Source organism: Chiloscyllium plagiosum, chromosome 30, assembly GCF_004010195.1.
Source record: "Chiloscyllium plagiosum isolate BGI_BamShark_2017 chromosome 30, ASM401019v2, whole genome shotgun sequence".
Taxonomy (NCBI): Eukaryota; Metazoa; Chordata; class Chondrichthyes; order Orectolobiformes; family Hemiscylliidae; genus Chiloscyllium; species Chiloscyllium plagiosum.
In genome coordinates this window covers 18277243-18299926 of record NC_057739.1, presented here as the reverse complement: position 1 = coordinate 18299926, position 22684 = coordinate 18277243, and the positions used below count along the sequence as shown (strand labels likewise).

The window sequence follows — 22684 nt, the reverse complement described above, 5'->3', positions numbered from 1 at the left end:
CTTTGGAAGGAGTAACACAAATACGGAGTACTGGGCTAATGGTAAGATTCTTGGTAGTGTGGATGAGCAGACAGATTTCGGTGTCCATGTGCATAGATCCCTGAAAGTTGCCACCCAGGTTGATAGGGTTGTTAAGAAGGCATACGGTCTCTTAGCTTTTATTGGTAGAGGGATTGAGTTTCGAAGCCATGAGGTCATGTTACAACTGGACAAAACTCTGGTGTGGCCGTACTTGGAGTATTGCATACAGTTCTGGTCGCTGCATTATAGAAAGTTTGTAGAAGCATTGGAAAGTGTTCAAAGGAGATTTACCAGGATGTTGCCTGGTATGGAGGGAAGGTCTTATGAGGAAAGGCTGAGGGACTTGAGGCTGTTTTCGTTAGAGAGAAAAAGGTTAAGAGCTAATTTAATAGAGACATATATGATGATCAGTGGATTAGTTAGGGTGGGCAGTGAGAGCCTTTTTCCTCCAATGGTGATGGCTAGCATGATGAGACATAGCTTTAAGTTGAGGGCTGATAGATATAAGATAGATATCAGAAGTAGTTTCTTTAATCAGAGAGTAGTAAGGGCATGGACTGCCCTGCTTGCAACAGTAGTAGACTCGCCAACTTTAAGGGCCTATAAATGGTCATTGGATAAATATATGGATGGAAATGGAATAGTGTAGGTTAGATGGGCTTCAGATCAGTTTCACAGGTTGGTGCAACATCGAGGGCCAGAGGGCCTATACTGTGTTATATTGTTTTATGTTCTATGTTCTATCTCATCCTGCATACCTGTGTAAACAGTAGTTAAACTCCAATGAAGTCCTTATACTTAGGCAGATGTTGGCAAAGTTTGGGAGCAGATTGACTCCATTTTCAGGGTACAACATGGTAAGTAAGGCTTCACCAGACGAAGGGGCAGTGCTCCAAAAGCTTGTCATCTTAAGTAAGTCTGTTGGACTACAACCTGGTGTCATGTGTCTTCTGACTTTGTCCACCCCAATTGTATCACCAGTACCTTGACATCTTGATCATGGTAGATTACAATTCCTAGTCGATAGAAGTTACTCAACTTCACACTACCATAGCTGAGATAGTGATCAAAACACTAAATCTTTTCCCCACAGGAGTTCCCAGATGAGATTGTTTCAGGTAATGATCTGCAGTTAACAACTGAAGGCTTTAAGAGATTAACAGCAGGGTCAGGAATCAATCCTGTCACTAGTTCTTGTTTTTGTCCATGGGTCAATAGAGAAGCCAAGACGGTGATAAAAACCTGAAATTGTTAATGGTCAAAAACAGTGATAGTGATTTTGATTTATTGAACCACAAATCAATAGGTTTTGAGTAATGGATATTCACCAACAAAGTTACTTATGAACAGAAGGTTGAAAGCAGAAACTCCTTTACTACAAAATAATTCAAATCAAATATCACATCTCTGGACCACAAGAAAGTGAGATAAATTCAGAATAACCACAAGAAGAAAGAAAAGAATTGATGTAATTCCAGGCACAAAGTGAAGACTTTATGAGCTTTGGCATCAGGCTAGAAATTTTGGATCAGCTAGAGGAGGTCAGCAAACACTGTCTTCGGTGATCTTAAACTTGTTAGAAGTGATGGCAGTGGTAGTAGATGGTGATATTGTTATTAATTTAAATATATTTTTGGTATAATGTTAACATAAATGTTGAGAAAAATTTGGCAGGGAATAGAGTACAATGAGAATATTTATATTGATGCAATGATGTATACACTGATGTGATGTCAGCAACCACATGCTATTAAGACTCTGAGAAGAAATAGCTGAATAACTAAATAACTACTGCGGAGCTATAGCGCAAAGAACAGTATTCTGTACGACAGTATGTAAATAAAAGAGGTTATTGGAATTTCAGAGAGCCAGATGATAGTCCCTCTTAGATAAGGCAGAGGTACCTAGCCACACTCAGAGTAAGGGCACCAACCTCCAACAAGTTTAAGATCAAGCCTTAATGCCCAAAGCTCATGTGAGGCAGAATCTATATGGACTAATCAACTAAGGATTCTATATGTAGTGATGGATCAATCCATGTTAAAACACCCCATTTTTGTACTGCCAAATGTCCAATGCATGTAGCCAGAAATGCCAATATAATAAATGACCTGGAAGGAAACACACACTATTGACTTGATCAATTTCATACATTATTGGTAGAATGCAATTTTACCTTCACACTTCTTTTACATGTTTTCTATTTATCACATTTTTGCTCCTTCTGTGCTTTGTATAGCCGTTTGGCTGGGATGGCATGCGAGATACCAGCTCTCCTTCTATGCTCTGATCATTTTTTGATTACTAATGAGAGGGGAATACTGGTGACCAGCAGAAACCTTTCCTTTGTTGTCTCTCCTCTTACCTTTTAAGGTGGTTCACCTTCACATTTTCATTTTAAGAAAGAACCATGAAGAGCTTTTTGTTGCAAATTCCTGTTCCACTATTATGTGACTCTTCAACTTCAAGAATAATGTACCACCTCAGTAGCAAGATGCATTTTATTTTGCAGGAAATCAAATTGTCAGTTCAAGAGAGACATTTTTTGTTCACTCTGTTCTTATTGAAAAATATGATGTTCTATTTTAAAATAATTTTCTTTGCATTTTCAGGGCAGAATGGGAGATCCAGGCCCTAAAGGATTAAAGGGGCTTCCTGTAAGTCATCTCTACATAATTTGCAGTTATGAAGTGGATATATAATTAACCTTAGTATTTTATACTCGTCCATGTCCCCTTTATCTGTTAAATTAATACCAATTCCACAGTTAAGGAGTCTGCATTATTTCATTAGAATTTGCATTTTATTGATGCCATCAAAACTCGAAAGTGCTCCCTACTCAACTAACTATTTGAAATGTAAATGCTGCAATTAGTTAGGCAAACTTGGTAGACCATCTGATACCAGCAGAGGGCCACGTCTTTATACTGAAGTGAATAAACAAATGATCTGCTTTAGTTGATGTTGGTAAGGCTGCTCTGAAAATAGCATCATGGAATCTTTAAACTTGAGCTGCCAGAAAAGTTCTGCCTTAATTACATCTAATTTGAAAGATCAATAATCTTTTATGCTCAGCACCACACTGTTTTTAGACAATGTACGCAAGTCCTGAACTAAACTTCGAATCTTAATCTGTCTGACCCAGAGATGAAAGTGCTACAAATGAGTTAAAGGGGAATGGCATTTCTGTCACTTTATTGTTATGGTTGTCACTTGAACACTGAGCAATTTAGATCTGCCTGTATGCAGACAAGACTAGGGGAGGTAGTGATGTTGGTGGTAATATCACTGAAGTAGCATGGTGAGATTTGAATTCAATACGAATCCGGAATAAAGAGTTTGCCTAATGTCAATCATGTAACCTCTCTCATTTGTCAGATTACCCAGGTGGTTCACTAATGCCCTTTGGGGAAGGAAATCTGCCATGTTTCCTTATCTGGACTCATAACAATGTAAGCGACTCTTCACTGCCCCCTCAGCAAGTAATGCTGCTCAGATGCTGCCTGACCTGCTGTGCTTTTCCAGCACCACGTTTTTCAACTCTGACCCTCCAGCAATTCAGTCCTCACTTTCTTCTAGGCATTTAAGTGTGGGCAATAAAATGTTGGCCTAGAAAGTGATACCTACATCCTATGAATAAAAAGTGTGCCTTTAAAGTAGAGGAAATAAAATGACAAATGAAAAAAATAAACTATGAGCATAGAAACTTATGGTTGCAGTTGGGTATTGTTAAATGCATGTACCTGTCTCTATATGTTGTAGCTGTTTTGTAACCATAAAGTGATATGTCAGTAGTTCTGTGAATTGCGAACAGTGGCACTTTGCAAGCATCTTTGTTGGGAGACAGAATACTTTGCAGTCATGCAAAAAACATTGATTAACATCGAACCATGGTTGAGAGAATCAGAATTCACTTCTAAAAAACTGGAAATCAAGTATTGTCAGTAAACCATGAAACTGCCAGATTGCCATGGATGGATTGAAACAGAAGACTGAGGGGAAATTTAATTGAGGTGCCAAGATAGAGTTCATAGAAATGACCTATTTCCTTGAGCAGAGAAGTCAACAAGAAGGGGACATAGATCGAAAAAGAATTGATAGAAAGAGCTGAGGAGTAACAATTATAACGTTTAAAAAACATCTTGATTGGTATATGAATAGGAAAGATTTAGAGTGAAATGGGTCAAGTGCTGGCAAATAGGACTAGATTTATTTCGGATATCTGGTCAGCATAGACAAATTGGACCAAAGGGTCTGTTTCCGTGCTGTACATCTTTATGACTCTATGGCTGTAAAGTGTGCTTGAAGTGCCCTTACCTTAAGAGTATAGACAAAGAGTTAAAAAGTGGGATTAGAATGGGTGGTTCTTCTTCCATCAGCACAGAAACCAAGGTCTCCATCTGCAGTGTAAGGCTTTGTGTTTCTATGCCAAAGATTATTCTTATTTCTTTTCACTGATTCCCTTAAGAGAAGGTGAAATAACTGCACAGAGGTTGGTATCCCGTCAACAAATCACCCTTTTATTTACTTGTGCACAGTACGCTGACTGCAGCCAGCCAGCTCAGAGTCAGTCCCTGAAGTGAGGAGATTCTGAATCCCCTGCTTAGATTGGTCAGCCAGGGCTCCCTGATTGGCCCAGGTTAAAGGACCCAATCAAGGATCTCATACTCAATAAGATCCAGCTGGTTCCAATCACTACAGAAGGAAACCTGGTGTACGAATGTGGTTTAGTCCCTTACTAACATGTTGAAGCTTCACTACACCAGAAATGTCCTAGCTATATTATCATTTTATTGGCCATCTAGGGGTGTGCATTAAGTTTTGGCTGTGTCAGGAATGTCCATTTTCTAAGGATTAATTCAAAAAGAAATACCACAGGTCTCACCTTCTATTTTTGAGCACTGTCTTGAGAGGCCCAAACTATAAGCAATTGTGATTTTCTGTAATTTGTCTAACCCTCATATATTATCTTCAGGGTCAACCTGGAAACATAGGGAAACATGGTGCTTTTGGCAAGATGGGACCACCAGGTGACCAAGGACCACCTGGAGCAACAGGCCTCAGTGGAAGCCCTGGATATAAAGTATGTTTTAGAATAGAAAAGTAATTGGTTTAATTAAAGATATTTAATACAAATTAAATCCTTCCAATAGGCCTGTTTGCAATTGCATGTTATTGCAAATGGCCTCAAAAAGGAATCATCAATTTTTAAAATCTTGAATGCTTCTGTGACTGAGACTTATGGTAGACAATAGACTGTTTAGCTAAGCATAGGTATGTTTTTTTCCAGTAATCTACCTAATTTTCTTCATATGGATTTGATTGTACCTCTTTTACAAAAGTGCTATCTTGTTAAATTGAACAGGTGAACACCTCTAATATAAAGTTAAAAATCACACAACACCAGGTTATAGTCCAACTGGTTTAATTGGAAGCACTAGCTTTCAGAGCACCGCTCCTTCATCAGGTGGTTGTGGAAGACACAATTGTAAGACAGAATTTATAGAAAAAGTTTACAGTGTGATGTAACTGAAATTATGCATTGAAAAATACCTTGATTGTTTGTTGAGTCTTTCATCTGTTCGAAAACCATGATTGTTTCAATTCTTTCATGTGTAAATCACAAAACATTTTTTTAAAATTGAAATTATATAATTGTACATGAGAATCTATCTGTACTCATAAAAATGGAGAACTGCATTTTTTTCATCAGTTTTTTTATAAAAGCATGGACTCTTGCCATCTCTGTTGTACTTTACTGTAGAATGAGTGTAAATTGTCATTTGAAAACATATCCAGGGAGCAGAATTAGTCATAAACTGCCCATAAAATGAAACAGTTACCGTATAAGGAATGTTTCAAAGGAAGGACCTTATAGAGTTTTTTTTACAAATTTGGAATTCAAGATTATTATCTATCACCAGATGCAAAGTATGTCCTTCTTTAGTCTGCCCAGTAATGTGCTGTGGGGCAATACAGGTAATGCAGTTGAGATTATTCAATGTCATTTTCAGTAGTATATGACCATCTAGGTGAGAAAAGAAACCTTCATCCCATCCCAATTTCAGGTCACAATGATCGATATTGATTTACAATATTTTCTCTTTTTTTTTCTTTTAAATATTCTTAAATGTCTTCAATATTTCAGTCTATTGGAAAGTGGTGTTATTCCCGTGACAGATGTGAATGGTGGTGGACAATTGAATGGTGAACAATGAGGGCAGAGCCCAACACATTAGTGCAACATTAAGGCTGAAACATTCTTAGCAATCTACAACCAGAAGTGCTCAGTGGATGATCCATCTCAGCCTCCTCCAGTGTGTCCCAGCATCACAGATACCAGTCTTCAAGTAATTCAGTTCACTCCATGTGACATCAAGGAACGTTTGAAGGCACTGGATACTGTGAAGGCTATGGGCCCTGACAATTTTCCAGCAATAGTATTCAAGACTTGTGTTCCAGAGCTTGCTGCTCCCCAGCCAAGATCTCCACTGGCATCGAATTATCAATGTGGAACATTGCCCAGATATATTCCTGTATATAAGAAACTGGACAAGTCCAACCCGTCAGATTGCTGTCCCTACTCTCGATCATCAGTAAAGTGATGACAGGTGGCTTCTTCAACAGCAAGCAGCACTTGCTCAGCAATAATGTGACACCCATTTTGCATTTTACCCAGTACCACTCAGCTCCTGACCTAATTGCAGCCATGGATCAAACATGGACAAAGAGCCGAATTCCGGAAGGGAAGTGCGAGTGACCGCTCTTGACATTCAGGCAATCGCATATAGCATATGGACTGGAATCATTGGGAATCAGGGGTAAACTGTCTGGTGGTTGGAGACTTTTTAGCACATAGGAAGATGGTGGTGGTTGGTGAAGATCAGTCATCTCAGCTCTAGGACACTTCTGCAGGAGTTCCTCAGGGTAGTGTCCTAATCCCAACCATCTTCAGTTGAATCAACAATGACCCTCCCTCTATTGTAAGGTCAGAAGTGAAGATGTTTGCCAATGATTGCACAATATTCGGCACCATTTGTGACTCCTCAGATGCTGAAGCAGTCCAAGTTCAAATGCAACAAGATCTGGACAATATCCAGGCTTGGATTGACAAGTGGCAAGTAACATTCATGCCACACAAATGCCAGACAATGACTATGTCCAATAGGAGACAATTTAACCAGCACTCCTTGACATTCAATGGTATTACCATCACTGAATCCACACTATCCACATCCTGGAGGTTACTACTGTCCAAAAGCTCAACTGAACTCACTATATAAATATAGTGACAGCAAGAGCAGGTCAGAGGACAGGAATGTTGCAGCACATAACTCACCTCCTGACTCCCCAAAGCCCGGCCCAAGATCTATGAGGGACCAGTCAGGAGTATAATGGGAATACTCCCCATTTCCTGGATGAGTGCAGCTCCAACAACACTCAAGAATCTTGACACCATCCAGGACAAAACAGCCAATTTGAATGGCACTACATCCACAAGCATCCATTCCCACCACCACCAGGGCTCAGTAGCAACAGTGTGTACTGTCTACATGATGACCTACAGAAATTCACCCAAGATCCTCAGGCAGTACCTTCCAAACCTACTGCCAATTCCATCTAGAAGGACAAAAGTGACAGATACATGGGAACACCATCACCTTCGAGTTCCCCTCCAAGCCAACACCATCTTGACTTGAAATACTTCGCTGCTGTTCCTTCACTCACTGGGTCAAAATCCTTGAATTAATGGTATTGTGGGTCTACCGACAGCACAAAGATACCGCAGTTCAAGACAACAGCTCACCGCCACCTTCTCAAGGGCAACTAGGGCCAAGTGATGAACATTGGCCTGCCAGCGATACCCACGTTCCACAAGAGAATAAAGGAAGCACAACTGGTGAAGGATGAAACATGAGTCAATCTTTACTCAGTTTAGGTTTATTCAGAGTGAAATATTACAAGCATATACTTCCTAACTCCAGCACATCGCAATGTTAATAAGTGCCAACTGATCAATTTTATTTACCTGCTGAAATCTGCTCAAATAACAACACAATCAATGCCCTCTGAATTCACATAGTTAACCACTTTGACATGGAATTAACAAATTGTGTCCTGTAACCTATTACTTTTTCAGGGAAGAGAAGGAGCTGTCGGACCTGAAGGACCTCTTGGACAAAAGGGGGAGAAGGTAAATCTTTCATACTGCAGTGTGCAACAATTTCTGAAGATATGCATTTATACTTTAGCCATACTTTGCTTGGGTATAAAGGACCTACAATATTTTAGCAATTAATATTCTTGTGCAATGCTAGTTAAAAATAATCCAAGTTTTTAATACATTGCAATTGATTTGGAAACATTCCTCTTTCCAATGATTTTAAATTTAGGGTGAAATGGGCCCAATAGGAGACACTGGTGTAGCAGGACTGGATGGGGAGCAGGTAATTATTATTTTTTCTTGATTTTCCAATTGCAAAAGAAAGTAGAAGAAGATGTCTGATCAAAAGAAAACTTAGTTTTGAATTATGACATAGTTATGCACAAGTAAAATAAAGAAATGTTCACTTTTGTACAGTGCAATTATGCTATTTATTAAAGCCAGTAGGGCTATTATGATACATTGATTTCACATATAAATACCGGCTGCAAATTAGTTTATCCAGCAGTTTCTCTTCACATTCTAGAACAGAGCAGTCTCTCAGAGGCCCCCAAAAGAGTCAAATCTAAAAGGAATGATGAATCCTCTCCCTGTTTGCAGCAACACTTACCTAGAGATCTGCTCCATAGCCTGTCCATGATTCTCCATGATTAACTATAGTGTTTATGCTGCATTGGGCCCCAGACTTTTCACAAGTGACTATCCATTTTCTTCCCTATGTATCATGACAGTCCCCACACACCTTGTTGGTTTCCCAAATAAATCATATCACTCATAATGTGAGGAGACAATATGATGGTCACGTAGTGGTAAATCGCTGGGCTAGTAATCCAGAGGCCGAGAATAATTCTCCGACGATATGAGATCAAAACTCAGCGTGTCATCTGTTAAAATGTAAATTCAATTTGTAAAATCTGGAATTAAAAGCCAGTCTTGGCACCGTCATTGTTTGTCATCTGTCATGTGGAGTAGCAATTTAAGTATAATAGATCATGATGTGGAATCAGTTGTGTAGAAATAAAGGATAGAAAGGGAAAGAAATCATGGGTCGAAGTTGTCAATAAGTTCCCAAAGAGTTGTCTCACTTTAGGGCAAAGAATAAATCAGGAATTGTGATAGAACAGTACTTGGGTGATTTTATTCTGCATTTTGGTTGGAAACATCAGACATCCAAGGATAACATGGAAGACAAATTTGTGGAATACCTCAGGAATTGATTCTTAGAACGGCACAGTACACAATTTAACTAAAACAGGCTATTGTAGATCGAGGCATCAGTAATGAGCTGGAACTAATAGGAAGATAATTAGATTGATTAGATTACTTACAGTGTGGAAACAGGCCCTTCGGCCCAACAAGTCCACACCGACCCGCCGAAGCACAACCCACCCAGACCCATTCCCCTACATTTACCCCTTCACCTAACACTACGGGCAATTTAGCATGGCCAATTCACCTAACCTGCACATTTTTGGACTGTGGGAGGAAACCGGAGCACCCGCAGGAAACCCACGCAGACACAGGGAGAACGTGCAAACTCCACACAGTCAGTCACCTGAGGCGGGAATTGAACCTGGGTCTCTAGCACTGTGAGGCAGCAGTGCTAACCACTGTGCCACCGTGCCACCCACAAAGATATTATGGTTAAGTATGCTGTAAGGATTAGTGATCATAACATAGTAGAATTTCAAATTCAGTCTGAGGGAGAGCAACTCAGGTCTTAAACCAGTGCCCACAATTTAAATAAGGACAATTACAGAGGTATGAAGGAAGAGTTATCCACTGGTGGCAGGAAAAATAGACTAAAAGAAGGTCATTAGATGAGAAGCAGCAGAAAATTAAGAAGATATTTCATAATGGTCAACAAAAATTCAAGTCAAAAAGAAGGATTCATGAGAAGGATGAGTCATCCATGGTTAACAAAGACTGTCAAAAAGGAGAAATAGACTGGATAGTGACACTGCAGCCCAGATATGCTTTAACCATCCTTAACTAAGCATTCAAAGAAAAACTCTGACTAATGTATGTTTGAACTTTCTATCATCATTCATTTGATTTTTTATTTCATAACTTAGTTAATATGTTCAGAGGTAATGCATTTTCTAACTTGATAAGGGAACATGACATGTAATATTCGGTGCCTTAGAACATTAAGAGGCTAGAGTAAAAAGGTAAAAAGTTGACAGAAAGCGACAGATAGCAACTAGAGAAAGAGAAGGTGAGAGGCGAGAGCAAGAAGACAAGTTAACAGAGAATAACAGAATGTAACAGAGTCAGTCCACAGGTAAGAGATCAATGACTAATAGCTTGTAGGCATACCCCCGAAACCCCACAATGCCACAAGCCACCCCACATCCGTATTACTTTGCAGTTGACTTAAACAAGCTGACAGTGGGATCTTCGCCCTTCAGTGGGTTGAGATCTTGCCGCTGGGAGTTAAACTGCTGGAAGTATGAACAAACACTGAGGAAATAGGTGTGGATGTCAATGTGGATTTTGATTCTAAGAATTTGCGGAGATGCTGAAAATGTACAGAAAGATAGTTACACATCATATAAAAACTCAACACCTTCCTTTGTTAGATGCAAAGTGGTGGGTGTTGGAATGCTGTCAGTGTGCAATCATAAAATGTGCTGTTTTTCCATATAATTTTAAATAGCTTGATAGCAAGACAAAATGATACATTTTGGCTGAGGAATGCAATATATGGTGAAAGGATGGTGCAGGAGAATGTGTGATCAACCACGTTAGTAAGAAAACCCAATGTGCCACCAAGTGGACATTTTCATACCTGGAGGAGACATCACAGGCAAAACATTTCTCAATATGCAGCCTAGAACTTTAATCATTTGCAGATTCTGCTTTGAGTTTCTAAAAAGGCATTTGCATTCACAGATGTTATTGTAGCAATACTGCTATTGTTTCTCTGTTACAGGGTGTACCTGGGGGTGAAGGTGAAGGAGGCCCTGCTGGAAGGAAGGGAGAACAGGTCAGGATTTTAAATGTATACATATTGAGTGTGATTTCTCTACTTCCTTGACAATTCTGGGTATTATTTTCATATCTTCAAACATTTTCCTTTGGATAATAATGTGAAAAGGAGAAAGTATTTAAAAGGAGAAAGTGAGGACTGCAGATACTAGGATTTCTGAAGAAGGGAATATGCCCGAAACGTCAATTCTCCTGCTCCTTGGATGCTGCCTGACCTGCTGCGCTTTTCCAGCAGCACATTTTTCAGCAAAGTATTCAAAAGCCACAGTGTGAATGAATACTACTTCCACAGCTGTCATCATCAGTGCAGCGTGGTGAGCCATATGGGGGAGCGGCAAGGTGGCTCAGTGGTTAGCACTGTAGCCTCACAGTGCCAGGGACCTGGGTTCGATTCTAGCCTCCTGAGACTGTCTGTGTGGAGTTTACACATTCTCCCCATGTCTGTGTGGGTTTCTTCCGAGTGTACCGGTTTCCTCCCACTGTCCAAAGATGTGCAGGTCAGGTGGATTGGCCATGCTAAGTTACCCATAGTGGTAGGTGCTTTAGTCAGAGGGACTTAGATTAGTTTAGATTCCCTACAGTGTGGAAACAGGCCCTTCAGCTCCACATATCCACACCGAACCTCCGAAGAGGAACCCACCCAGACCCATTCCCCTACTTTTACCCCTGACTAACACAATGGGCAATTTAGCATGGCCAATTCACCTGACCTGCATGTCTTTGGACTGTGGGAGGAAACCAGAGGAAACCCACGCAGACATGGGGAGAATGTGCAAGCTCCACACAGACAGTTGACCAAGGCTGGAATCGAACCTGGGTCTCTGGTGCTGTGAGGCAGCAGTGCGAACCACCATGCTGCCCCAAGAGTAACCCACCTCAGACTCTATCATCCTACATTTATGCCTAACCAATGCACCTAACCTACCCATCCCTGAATGCCATGGGCAATTTACCTAACCTAGACATCTTTGGATCGTGGAACGAAATTGGAGCACCTACAGGAAACCCATGCAGACATGGAGAGAATGTGCAAACTCAGACTGTCACCCAAGGCTGGAATTGAACCCAGGTCCCTAGCACTATGAGGCAGCAGTACTAACCACTGAGCCACCGTGCCACTTGTTGGACCGAAGAGCCTGTTTCCACATTGTAGGGAATCTCATCTAATCATATCCAGCTCCCACATCCCAGCAGATATGAGCATCCCCATTGGATGTCACCCAGCATTCAGAGCTGGACCTCTCATCTTCATTTACCAGGACAGTCTCAAGCACGTTTTGAAAGTACTGCCTCTCCTGACTCCAATTTGAAAATGCTACCACTAGCCAATGGTTTGCTCCTGAACAGTGTGGCTTTGTAATCTGTCAACTGAAGCTTTCACTGATGTCCTTTTTTGATATTGTCAATCCAATTATCACATTATTATTCCAGTAGTCAGTCTTGATCAAGGTGACTGTGTGGGAATTTTCATGGATGTTTTCCCCTTTTTTGTCATTTTTTTTCTCACAGGCATATTGTAAATCTGTAGTTACATGTTAATGAGAATTAGTGCTTCACCTCAGAAGGATAGACTGGCTGTTCTGTTCACACTGGCTCCCAAGTACAGTCAGCCTTTGTACTGTACAGCTATGTAATAAAGTTAACCAGATTAATTTATTATTGGTATGATTTGATGGCATTATGGCTGAAAATGGGTTGGCTGTGACAAGAGCGGTGTCATAATGGGGCCCAGAGTGTGAAGGCGGGTAAAAGATTTGGAAGAAGGCATTGAAGTCCTCAAATTATTGAACTCGATATTGAGACCTGAGGGCTGCAGGGTCACCAAGTGGAAAATGCAAGGTTGCTCTTCCAGCTTGCACTGAGCTTTTCCAAAGAAGTGCAGCAGGCCTGAGACAGAGATGTTGTCATGGGAACACAATGGTGAGTTGGAAAGGCAGGCAACCAGAAGCTCAGGATCATTTTTGTCAACAGAACATAGGTGTTCCCTAGAGCGGTCACCCAGTCTGTGTTTCTTCTCAACGTAGGGGAGACCACATTGTGAGCAGCAATGCTGCTTTCATCATGGTCAACCCATTTTCACCAACTAATGGTCCTGCTTATCAACATACCTTTCTTCTAGGCTCACCATAATCCATCCCTTTGTCTTCCTGGCTGTTGTTCTGTTGAAGTTGTTGCTCAGTTTGCCAAGCTGGTTGATTTCCTTATAAATGTTTTGTTTCCCTCCTGGGTGACACCTTCAGTGCTATGTGGCCTCTGGATGAAATGCTGTCGTTGTGATCTGTCCCGAATTTATACTGTTGCGGCAGGTGGTTATACTTCTGGTTTTGTGCTGTAGCGGTCTGTAAATGGGGTCTATTTCAATGTGTTTGATTATGGAACCAGTGGATGAATACCAGATCTCCAAGAATTCCCGAGCTTGTCTTTGTATTGCCTGTCCCAGTATCATAAGGTTGTACTGGTTGAATTGGTGTCCTTGATATGAGGGAGATTTGGTCATGTTGTTTTGTTCCAAGCTGGTGCTCATGTATCTGGCGGCGAGTTTACTGCCTGTTTGTCCTATGCAATGTTTCTCACAATTTCTGCATGGATTTTTTTTTATATATCACATTTGTCCTGCATGTTTTGGGTATGGGGTCTTTTGTCCTGGATAGTACTGATGAAGTGTGGCTGTTCGTTTGTGTGCTGTTATTATTCCCAGAGGACATAGAAGTCTTGTTGTTAGTTCTGAGACATTTCTAATGTAGGGTAGGGTAGGTGTTGGGGTGGGGCACTGTGTCTTCTTGGGGTTGTTTGTGTGCCAGGCAACAGCAGATGAAGCTGTTAGGGTGACCATTATTGGCAAAGACTTTGTATAGGTGTTCCTCTTCTTTTTTTATGGAGTTCTGGGTTGTGGAGTGTGATTTGGCTCGTTTATACAACACTGTTTGTGGACGTTGGATGATTATTGTGTAACTGAGGATCTTGTCTGTCTGTGTAGCTTTTCTGTACACTTTAGTAAGGAATTCACCGTCGTTCGTTCGTTCAACCAGTACGTCTGAAACTGTACTGCTGTTCTGTTTCTCTGGTGTCCATCTCCATTCATCACATACTCCTTTCTCCTCCTCCTCACCAACTCTCTTCAGCATATATACCATCTTTTCCTAACCACTATCACTTTTGAAGAAGGGTCACTGGATACAAAATGTTACTTCTCCTTCCTTTTCACAGATGCTGCCTGACCTGCTGAGTTCCTCCAGCAGTATTGCTTCAGGTCTCCAGCACCTGCAGTTCTTTGGGTGTTTTTTCAGACACCATCTTGTTTTTCCTAACTGAGTGCTTCTGAAATGAATGGTCCAGATCCTCTAACTTGCTAGTCCATGGAAATTGCATAGTGGTGAATAGCCAGAAACTATTTCCAAAACACTACACAGGGCTGAATCCATCCAAAACGCATGTGAAAAAAATAACCTCATACAAAATCTGCTGTGTTTAACTTCTACAGTTGTACGTGTATGTTTATTACATTTTGCTTTATCATAAACATATTACATGAACAAAAAAAAAATACAAAGGACAGTGGATGGTGGAGAAGAATGCTAGTTTCTGAAGAGGGGTTGCAAAACATTGACTCTGCTTTCTGTCTGCAAATGTTGCCAGACCTGCTGGATTTCTCCAACTATATCTATATTATTTGAACCTTATTTGGTTTGGCTTCAAAGGGTGCCCCAGGAAGTCCCGGCATGCCTGGCCCAGCAGGGATTAAAGGAGAAGCAGGAGCTGAGGGATTACCAGGACCTCCAGGAGAGAGAGGAGCATCTGGAGAAAAGGTAATAAATGTTTGAGATGACTTTGAGTACTGGCCAGAAAATCAACACGATAGGAAGACGACCAGCAACCTCTGTTTCTTGGAAGATTGATCCACTGTTATCTGCCTCTTAAGATTGACTTTTTTCCTCCAAAAGATATTGAACTGCTTTTTGAGCAGGTCTTGATTCTAATCACTTAAGTGACATTCCCCAGACTTAAATAAATCCATTTAGAAGTAAATTTTTAACATATGTCTTAGTGCTATGAATTCAGTGGGGAAAAAAAACACATCAGGGTACCATGTAAGCTACCAATTTGCTTTCATTAATTTTGCAGAAACCAAGATAATTTTCATCTTCATACTTATTGGCTTTGATGGCTTTCATCCTCAGCCATGACTGAATGGCAGAGTGGATTTGACGGGCCAAATGGCCTTACTTCCACTCCTATTTCTTGTGGCCTTATTGCTCAAAGTGTAGTGCAAACTACGACCATCTTGAGGACTAGATCCTAATGTGATCAATAGTTGTGTTAATGTCAGTTTGTTGTACTGAAAACAGGAATGATGGTCTTAGAATATGTCCACAAGTAAACAATTAGACATCGAAGAAAGATGTATTGCAAATGCAATTCTATCAGAACTCTGGTGATAGCAGCAAAAAATGCTAGCTAAAACCCAATTCAAAATATTAAAATTCTTTTCTAACTTCAGGGATTGTTTGAGAGCTTTCAGTTGGCAGAAGCAGGATTGGCAGCTGGTAGTGTAAATGCATTGAGAACACAAAACCCAGAGAGTTGCCCAATATCAGTGCGCAAGTGAGGAATCTTCATCCATCCCCAGACTTTCCTATGACCAGCACATAACATTGTGATCTCAAACTGGTGGATTTCCAGGACCCCACCACTTTAAAACCCATCTTGACCAAAACCAACAGTTAAGGGTTAATTCAAATTGAAATGGCTGAATTAGTTTTGACATAACACAAAAATTAATATTTCTCAGTGTTTGTCAGAATTCTGAGGTATTTTGTTTGACATTTTGGAGCTTTGTGTCTGATGTTAATTTCCCATGTCATGTTAAAACTATTTTCTACTGAACCTGGAAAATCTGATCTTGTTAAATGCATCCTAATTGTGTTGAAATGTCTAAATATGAACATAAAGTCTGAAAATGTCAGATGAATAACTGGGTCACCTGTATAGGAAGAACCGGGTACTTTATTTCTTCCTTTGTGTGTGGCAGGGAGAGCTAGGTCTGGAAGGTGATCCAGGAGACTTTGGGCCCAAAGGAGAAAAGGTAAAATGTTTGTCTTTTAATTGTCTATCATGTAGCATGTAGACTATATCAAAGCTTGTCTCAAGTGTTAACTCTATCAGCTTCTATTGCCTGGTTCTTAAAAGTAAGTTATACGCAGGATCTTTCCACTTTAATGGGGTGATGCTAGCCTTTTTGTGATCAAAGTGCCTGAATAAAGCATTAGGATCAGTCAGGCAGGGCACTATTGGGAATATGAGGGAAGATGCCATAAATGCATGCAATGAACAAATCTGCAGTGCCCGGATTTGGTTTTTGAGAAGTGGTTTGAAGAGTCTGACTATTTAATGTGCCTGAAAGAAATCAGCACTGTGTCTTCACTTAAAAATAGCTTGGATTTTTTCAAAAAAAAATTTGTTTTTATTTATGCCACATTTTTTAGTCTAATTGCATAGAATCTTCTGCTCTTGCTGGTGTTAAGCTTGGAGAGGGCAGGGGGATGTGACGAGGTGGAATGGAGGTGTACCTGAACCTCACTGTCTTCCTGCCTCAACCAGGGATACGTTCTGGGTGGGAAGGCTCGTAGTCAAAGTTCTTGCCCTTAAGTGGTCAGTTAATGACTGATGGAAATCCCAGACAGAGGTAAAGAGGCAATACAAGCAATGCCACTTTCTCACTAGGTCAAAATTGTGAGCGTACCAGAATATGAAGGGCATAGATAGGGTGGATAGTGAGAAATGTTTCTGATTAGTAGAGGGAAATCACAACATTTAAGTAGTATTTAAATGAACACTTGAAACACCATGATACACAATGCTATGAGTCAAGTGCTGGAGAATGGGACTCGAGTGAATAGGTGCTCAGTGAGCAACCTGGACACAATGGGCCAATGGGCTTGTCTCCTTACTGTAAGACTCATTGACATTATGACAACAGTGCCTCCCTTATCAGCAGGTTTAATAACAAAATCAGGTTTAGACCAGATGGGAATAGAATGCAGCAAGATCAGAGGGAGACAGGTTGGAATGTGTGAGAGGAGCAGAGAAATTAAGGAGGCTGATGATACAACAGCAGTTGCCAAGAAGAAATCAAGTGGAAAGTAAGAGGCCAGATAGAGCGGGTTGTATGGAGATGGGTGGATGGGTCCTTGGAAGTGGGGGGGAGATGTCTCTTGTCCAAAGAAGTGGGCATGGAGGCGAAGGCAATGTAACAGCAATTCAACCTCATGTCATGCCCAATATTCATCAACAAAGCCAAGAGTAAAAGGATAAAACTATGTCCTTTGCAGAGCACAGATTATTCAGCATCAGAATGAGGAAGGTCAGTGGCTATGGTGAATACATGACAAGAAGTGAAGTGAAATGAAGAGATGGAAACCAGGGTGGGGGAAGGAGGAATCCAGGTTGGCATCAGTTTCTGTTTTTGGAGCCCACATTCCTTAACACGAGAAAGGAAGAGGAAAGGTTTTTTATTAAATTGTTGGATGAGACAAAGGATGAAATGGAACTGGAGACCAGTACAGCTTTGAGGTAGTGTGAGATGGCGCTGATGCAGAGATAGGAGGTAAGAAAGTGTGCATATGGCAGAGCATAGCACTGAGTGTGAACCTCAGGATGTGGCGGGAGCAGAAAAAAAAAGAAAAAAAAGTGGGCGGCACGGTGGCACGGTGGCATAGTGGTTAGCACTGCTGCCTCACAGCGCCAGAGACCCGGGTTCAATTCCCACCTCACGCAACTGTCTGTGTGGAGTTTGCACATTCTCTCCGTGTCTGCGTGGGTTTGCTCCGGTTGCTCCAGTTTCTTCCCACAATCCAAAAATGTGCAGGTTAGGTGAATTGGCCATGCTAAATTGTCCGTAGTGTTAGGTGAAGTGGTAAATGTAGGGGAATGGGTCTGGGTGGGTTGCTCTTCGGAGGGTCGGTGTGGACTTGTTGGGCCGAAGGGCCTGTTTCCACACTGTAGTAATCTAATCTAATCTAATCATTGATGTCTCAAAAATACCTGTAACCTTGGGTTTGAAACATGAAGGAGGGAACTTCTTGGGGTAAGGGAGGACTGGAGAGAGTCACTGGGAAAGGAGATGTGTCTGTGAAAGTGAGTTCTGGAAATCACTTTATCAAACACTGGGAGAGAAACAAGCTGAAAAGATTAAAACATCATCCCATCAGGAAGAAAAGATGAATCTCTTGTCAGCTATTCATTATACTCTCCTGACTTTCTTCCTCCTTGTTCAATGTTTCAGCAAAACTCAATGCAAGTTGTAGAATCAACACCTGATTTTTCTGTTAAACCCTTAACAACCTTCAGGTCTCAACAGCGGGTTCAACATTAGGGCATGAACACCATCTTCCATTTTGGTTACTGTCCTCATCTCCTATACTTACCACATCTTGTGTCATGTGAAGTTGACTTATTTTCTCCTGTTCACACCTATTTCACAAAACATTGTTCCTTTACCACAATTTGCACTCTTTTTGTCTTTGGTTTTGGGTATCCTCCATCTGAATCACTTATTCCTCTTCCCCTCTGCTGACGGCATTCAAAATAACATTGTCCAGCCTTTTTTCAGTTCTAAAGCTCATCATCATCATTGGTGGCCCCTCGCAGATGAGGATGACTCTCTCCCCTTTTCAGGGTGAGTCTGTAGGTAGTTGTACAGACTGATACGGCTACCGCAGGCAATGTTATACTTGGGGCAGGTAGTGGTCACGGGACAGGGTGAGGGGCATTGGTGTGACAGTGCATTCCTTTCGCCATTTCCACCTAGCTTCCAATTTTTCTCGACAGCAAGACTCAAGGTGCTCAACGCCATCCCAGATACTCCTCCATCACTTTGGATAGTCTTGGGCCAGTGATTGCGAGGTGTCTGTGGGAATGACGGACTCTGCCAGTGAGGCTTTGAGGATATTCCTGAGGCACTTCCTCTGTCCACCTGGGGCTCACCCGCCATTTCAAAGCTGGGCGTCCAAAGCATATTGGACTCGAAGCGTTAACTCTGTTTCACTCACCACAATTCTGTCAGACTGGCTGAGATTCTCTAGCATCTTCTGTTTTTATTTCAGGTTTTCATCATCCACAGTATTTTGCTTTGTTAACAATATGAAGGCAATCGGAGCTGTGTTCACTGCCCAGAACCTGAATGTAATGAACACAGATGGGTTTTCTAATGGGTGTGATTCTGAAGCATAGCCAAACTGACGCTCAGTACACCACACGTCCAGGTGTCAGAGAGAAGCCTGGAAAAGGCCATCAATCACAAAATTAATAATCTGCTCATTACTTGTACTAATTTGATAATTGCATAAATTACATTTTACAGTGGCGCACCTAAACAATATGAGAATTCATATCATGTATTCAAATATTTCTACTTTGGATGTTGTATGTTTGGAAAAGTAACATAATTTAGAAACAAAAACAAATTTTATCCAAAATTAAAATGCTGTTGTCCAGATATCATCTAGGGAAGGCCACTGTGCTGTATATTATTAACATCCAGTTGTGTGTCTTATATTTCCAGGGTGTTGAGGGCCCACAGGGACTCCCTGGTCCATTCGGGCCCATTGGAATAACAGGAGAATCAGGCAGCCGAGGGCAGAAGGGAGAGAAGGGAGAGCCCAGTTTAATGGTGAGAAATCTTTTACTGTTATAGTCTTTAAAAAAAATCCTGGGCCTTGATCTGCTTAGAGCTGTCACTGAACAATTAAATAGATCATTTTTTCATGTGCATGATCCAACTATATTACATCTAAGCATAAAAATTAACATTCGATTACCCTTTTTTCCTCTGTCTAGCTAGTTCAGAAGACACGTTTTCTCTTGACTTTTCTTATTCTTCCTTCCTGAACTATTGTGCAGTGAGTTTTTTTAATCAAATGCTATTGAACAAATCTAACAGCAAAGCATCCCATTATTTCTTGCACTTGTTGAAATCTGACTTATAATTTGCTGCCCCAGACACACTTCAAGGTAATAATGTTCTCAGTGTATTGCTGTTTAACAGGGTCCAGTTGGTTTAATTGGCATTACAGGCCTGATTGGACATCGTGGACAAGCTGTGAGTAAAGAACAGAACTTCATTTGTATCAGTCACACAAGTTAAGTTAAATGGTGTCATCCATTTACTTCTGTAGATATAAGAATCAAAGTGATGTTTCTCAAATAGGCTTTCACTTTCCTTTCTTTTCAGGGTGATGTGGGACTGATTGGACCAGAGGGAAAAGTTGGGCCCAAAGGAAAGAAGGTATCCATCAAGTATTCCTCAACAAATTACAGCCATTTAAAACAATTTGTTTTCAATATGGTACTCAATGTTTCAAATACCTGGATAAATTATTGTGATCATCAACAGCTTACATTACTTTAGTTAGAATGACCCTTACATTCTGCTGTCTGTCATTTGTTCTGTCTTAGCTTTGAAAATAACTTGTGAACCAGTTGTTGTATAAAGGTAGGTCTCATCAGGGAAGATTGAAGAATGCTGTAGTTACAAATACTGCAGAACAAGAACAAATAAAGGCAGAAAAAGTTCAGCAAGTCACCCAGGAATTGTCAAGGAGGGGTTGAGAATACGGCAAGGGGTAAAATATCAAATAAAAAAAATTGCTGGAGAAACTCAGCAGATCTGGAAGCATCTGTGATGAGAAAGCAGAGTCAACATTTCAGGTTGAGTGACCCTTCATCAGGATTGATGGAGGGGAAATATAGATGGAGTAGTGTGGAATAATAGAGTGAATGGGAGACAGCAAACTGGGATGGTCTCAAGGTATGGACTGGTGTGATGCAATGTTGGGGGAGATGAGCAAAGAAGAAGAATTAGTGACATGTGGACTGAAAGAGCATTTGCATGGGGAGAGAAAGAAACATTCTCAGACCATGTTACAGGCCTTTGTGCATCAATGATATCTAAGATTCAGAATCAAAGAAGAAGATATTTTATACAGGTCATGTCTTCACTGGTGAAATTTAATTAAATATGGAGAATAGCCTGAAAATTTCAAAGGACTGGTGGTAAGGAACACCGGGACTCGGAGCACATCAACTGATCAACAAAATCCACAGGTGGAATGTGGGCAAGACAATTGTTGAGGAATCTGAACTGCTTGCCGATTAGGAGATATGGAAAGTGTTTGTGAGGAATCAGTGTGTCCCAACTTATTGTGTCAGAGAGTAATGAACCAACATCAAATACAACAAGAAGCTGCATACACACAAACAGAATATTGATTATATGGTTAATGAGGAAGCAATTTCTGTTTTTTTTCTGTCTTTAGTGATCTCATCTCATTTTCTGAGTGTGTTGCCAGTTTCAGTAGGTGCGGCAGGTATATAAGTGACAGACTTGTCACTGAAAATGGCTGTCATGGAGCCACCTCCATATCCAACTGGTGCTATGACACACTGGATTCAATGATACCATTTGATAACCATTAAAAATTTTGATAAAACACTGACTTCACATAGCAGCCTACCTTCACCAGAGGTGGTATCAGTTGGCAAAAATAATATCCAATTCTGTGAACTTTATTTCCACTCATTCATTTTTTTTTGTTTTGCCAGGGTGAACATGGGCCTATTGGAATGCCTGGACCTCAGGGTGACATTGGACTTCAGGTTGGAAAGAACAGACACTTTTTGTAACTAAAATCATTGTTTTAATCTAAAGCCCTAGCCTACACAAATGTTCAGTAACTCATTCATTCATTTTTCAAGGGAGTGTTTCCACTTTCTTTTTCTCATGTGAAATAATTACAGATTTCTCTTGAACTGCTTTGTGAAAATTGCACCTTTGTGGAAAGTCCACAGGCTTTCAGTGTTGCACTGAAATGTCCTAGGTTAGCAGATGCTATGATAAAGTCATAATTTCAGTAAAGCAGAGGGGAATATGATGATGCTGGACAGCTGTTTTGAGGTTTGTGTAGTGCTGGAAAAGCACAACAGGTCAGGCAGCATCTGAGGAGCAGGAAAATTGACGTTTCAGGCAAAAGCCCTTCATCAGGAATGAGGCTGGGAGCCTCCGGGGTGGAGAGATAAATGGGAGGGGAGTGGGGCTGGGAGAAACTAGCTAAGAGTACAACAGGTGAATGGAGGTGGGGATGAAGGTGATCGGTGAGAGAGGAGGGTGGAGTGGGTAGGTGGGAAGTAAGATTGACAGGTAGGACAGGTCATGTGGATGGTCCTGAGCTGGTCGGTTGGAACTGGGGTAAGGTGGAGGGGAGGGGAAATGAGGAAACTGGTGATGTCCAGTCGTTTCCCCTTTCCCCACCTTACTCCAGTTCCAACCTGCCACCTCAGCACCATCCTCATGACCTATCCTATCTGTCAATCTTCCTTCCCACCCTCAGATACTGTCTGACTTGCTGTGCTTTTCCAGCACCACTCTAATCTTGACTCTGATCTCCAGCATCTGCAATCCTCATTTTTGCCTAGCATGTTTGAGGTGCTACACTCAAAATATTTATCATTTTG

The 22684-nt window shown here is 41.0% G+C and overlaps 1 protein-coding gene across 1 annotated transcript in view; it reads left to right on the top strand.

Moving 5' to 3' along the window:
• Positions 1-22684, top strand: part of LOC122564606 (collagen alpha-1(I) chain-like) — a 378414-nt gene that overhangs the window by 313949 nt on the left and 41781 nt on the right. Inside the window, exons 37-47 of the mRNA XM_043719695.1 lie at positions 2634-2678; positions 4997-5104; positions 8162-8215; positions 8415-8468; positions 11121-11174; positions 14875-14982; positions 16206-16259; positions 19737-19844; positions 20220-20273; positions 20406-20459; positions 21776-21829. Coding sequence (XP_043575630.1) covers positions 2634-2678; positions 4997-5104; positions 8162-8215; positions 8415-8468; positions 11121-11174; positions 14875-14982; positions 16206-16259; positions 19737-19844; positions 20220-20273; positions 20406-20459; positions 21776-21829 — 747 coding nt within the window. The remainder of the gene's footprint in view (positions 1-2633; positions 2679-4996; positions 5105-8161; positions 8216-8414; positions 8469-11120; positions 11175-14874; positions 14983-16205; positions 16260-19736; positions 19845-20219; positions 20274-20405; positions 20460-21775; positions 21830-22684) is intronic.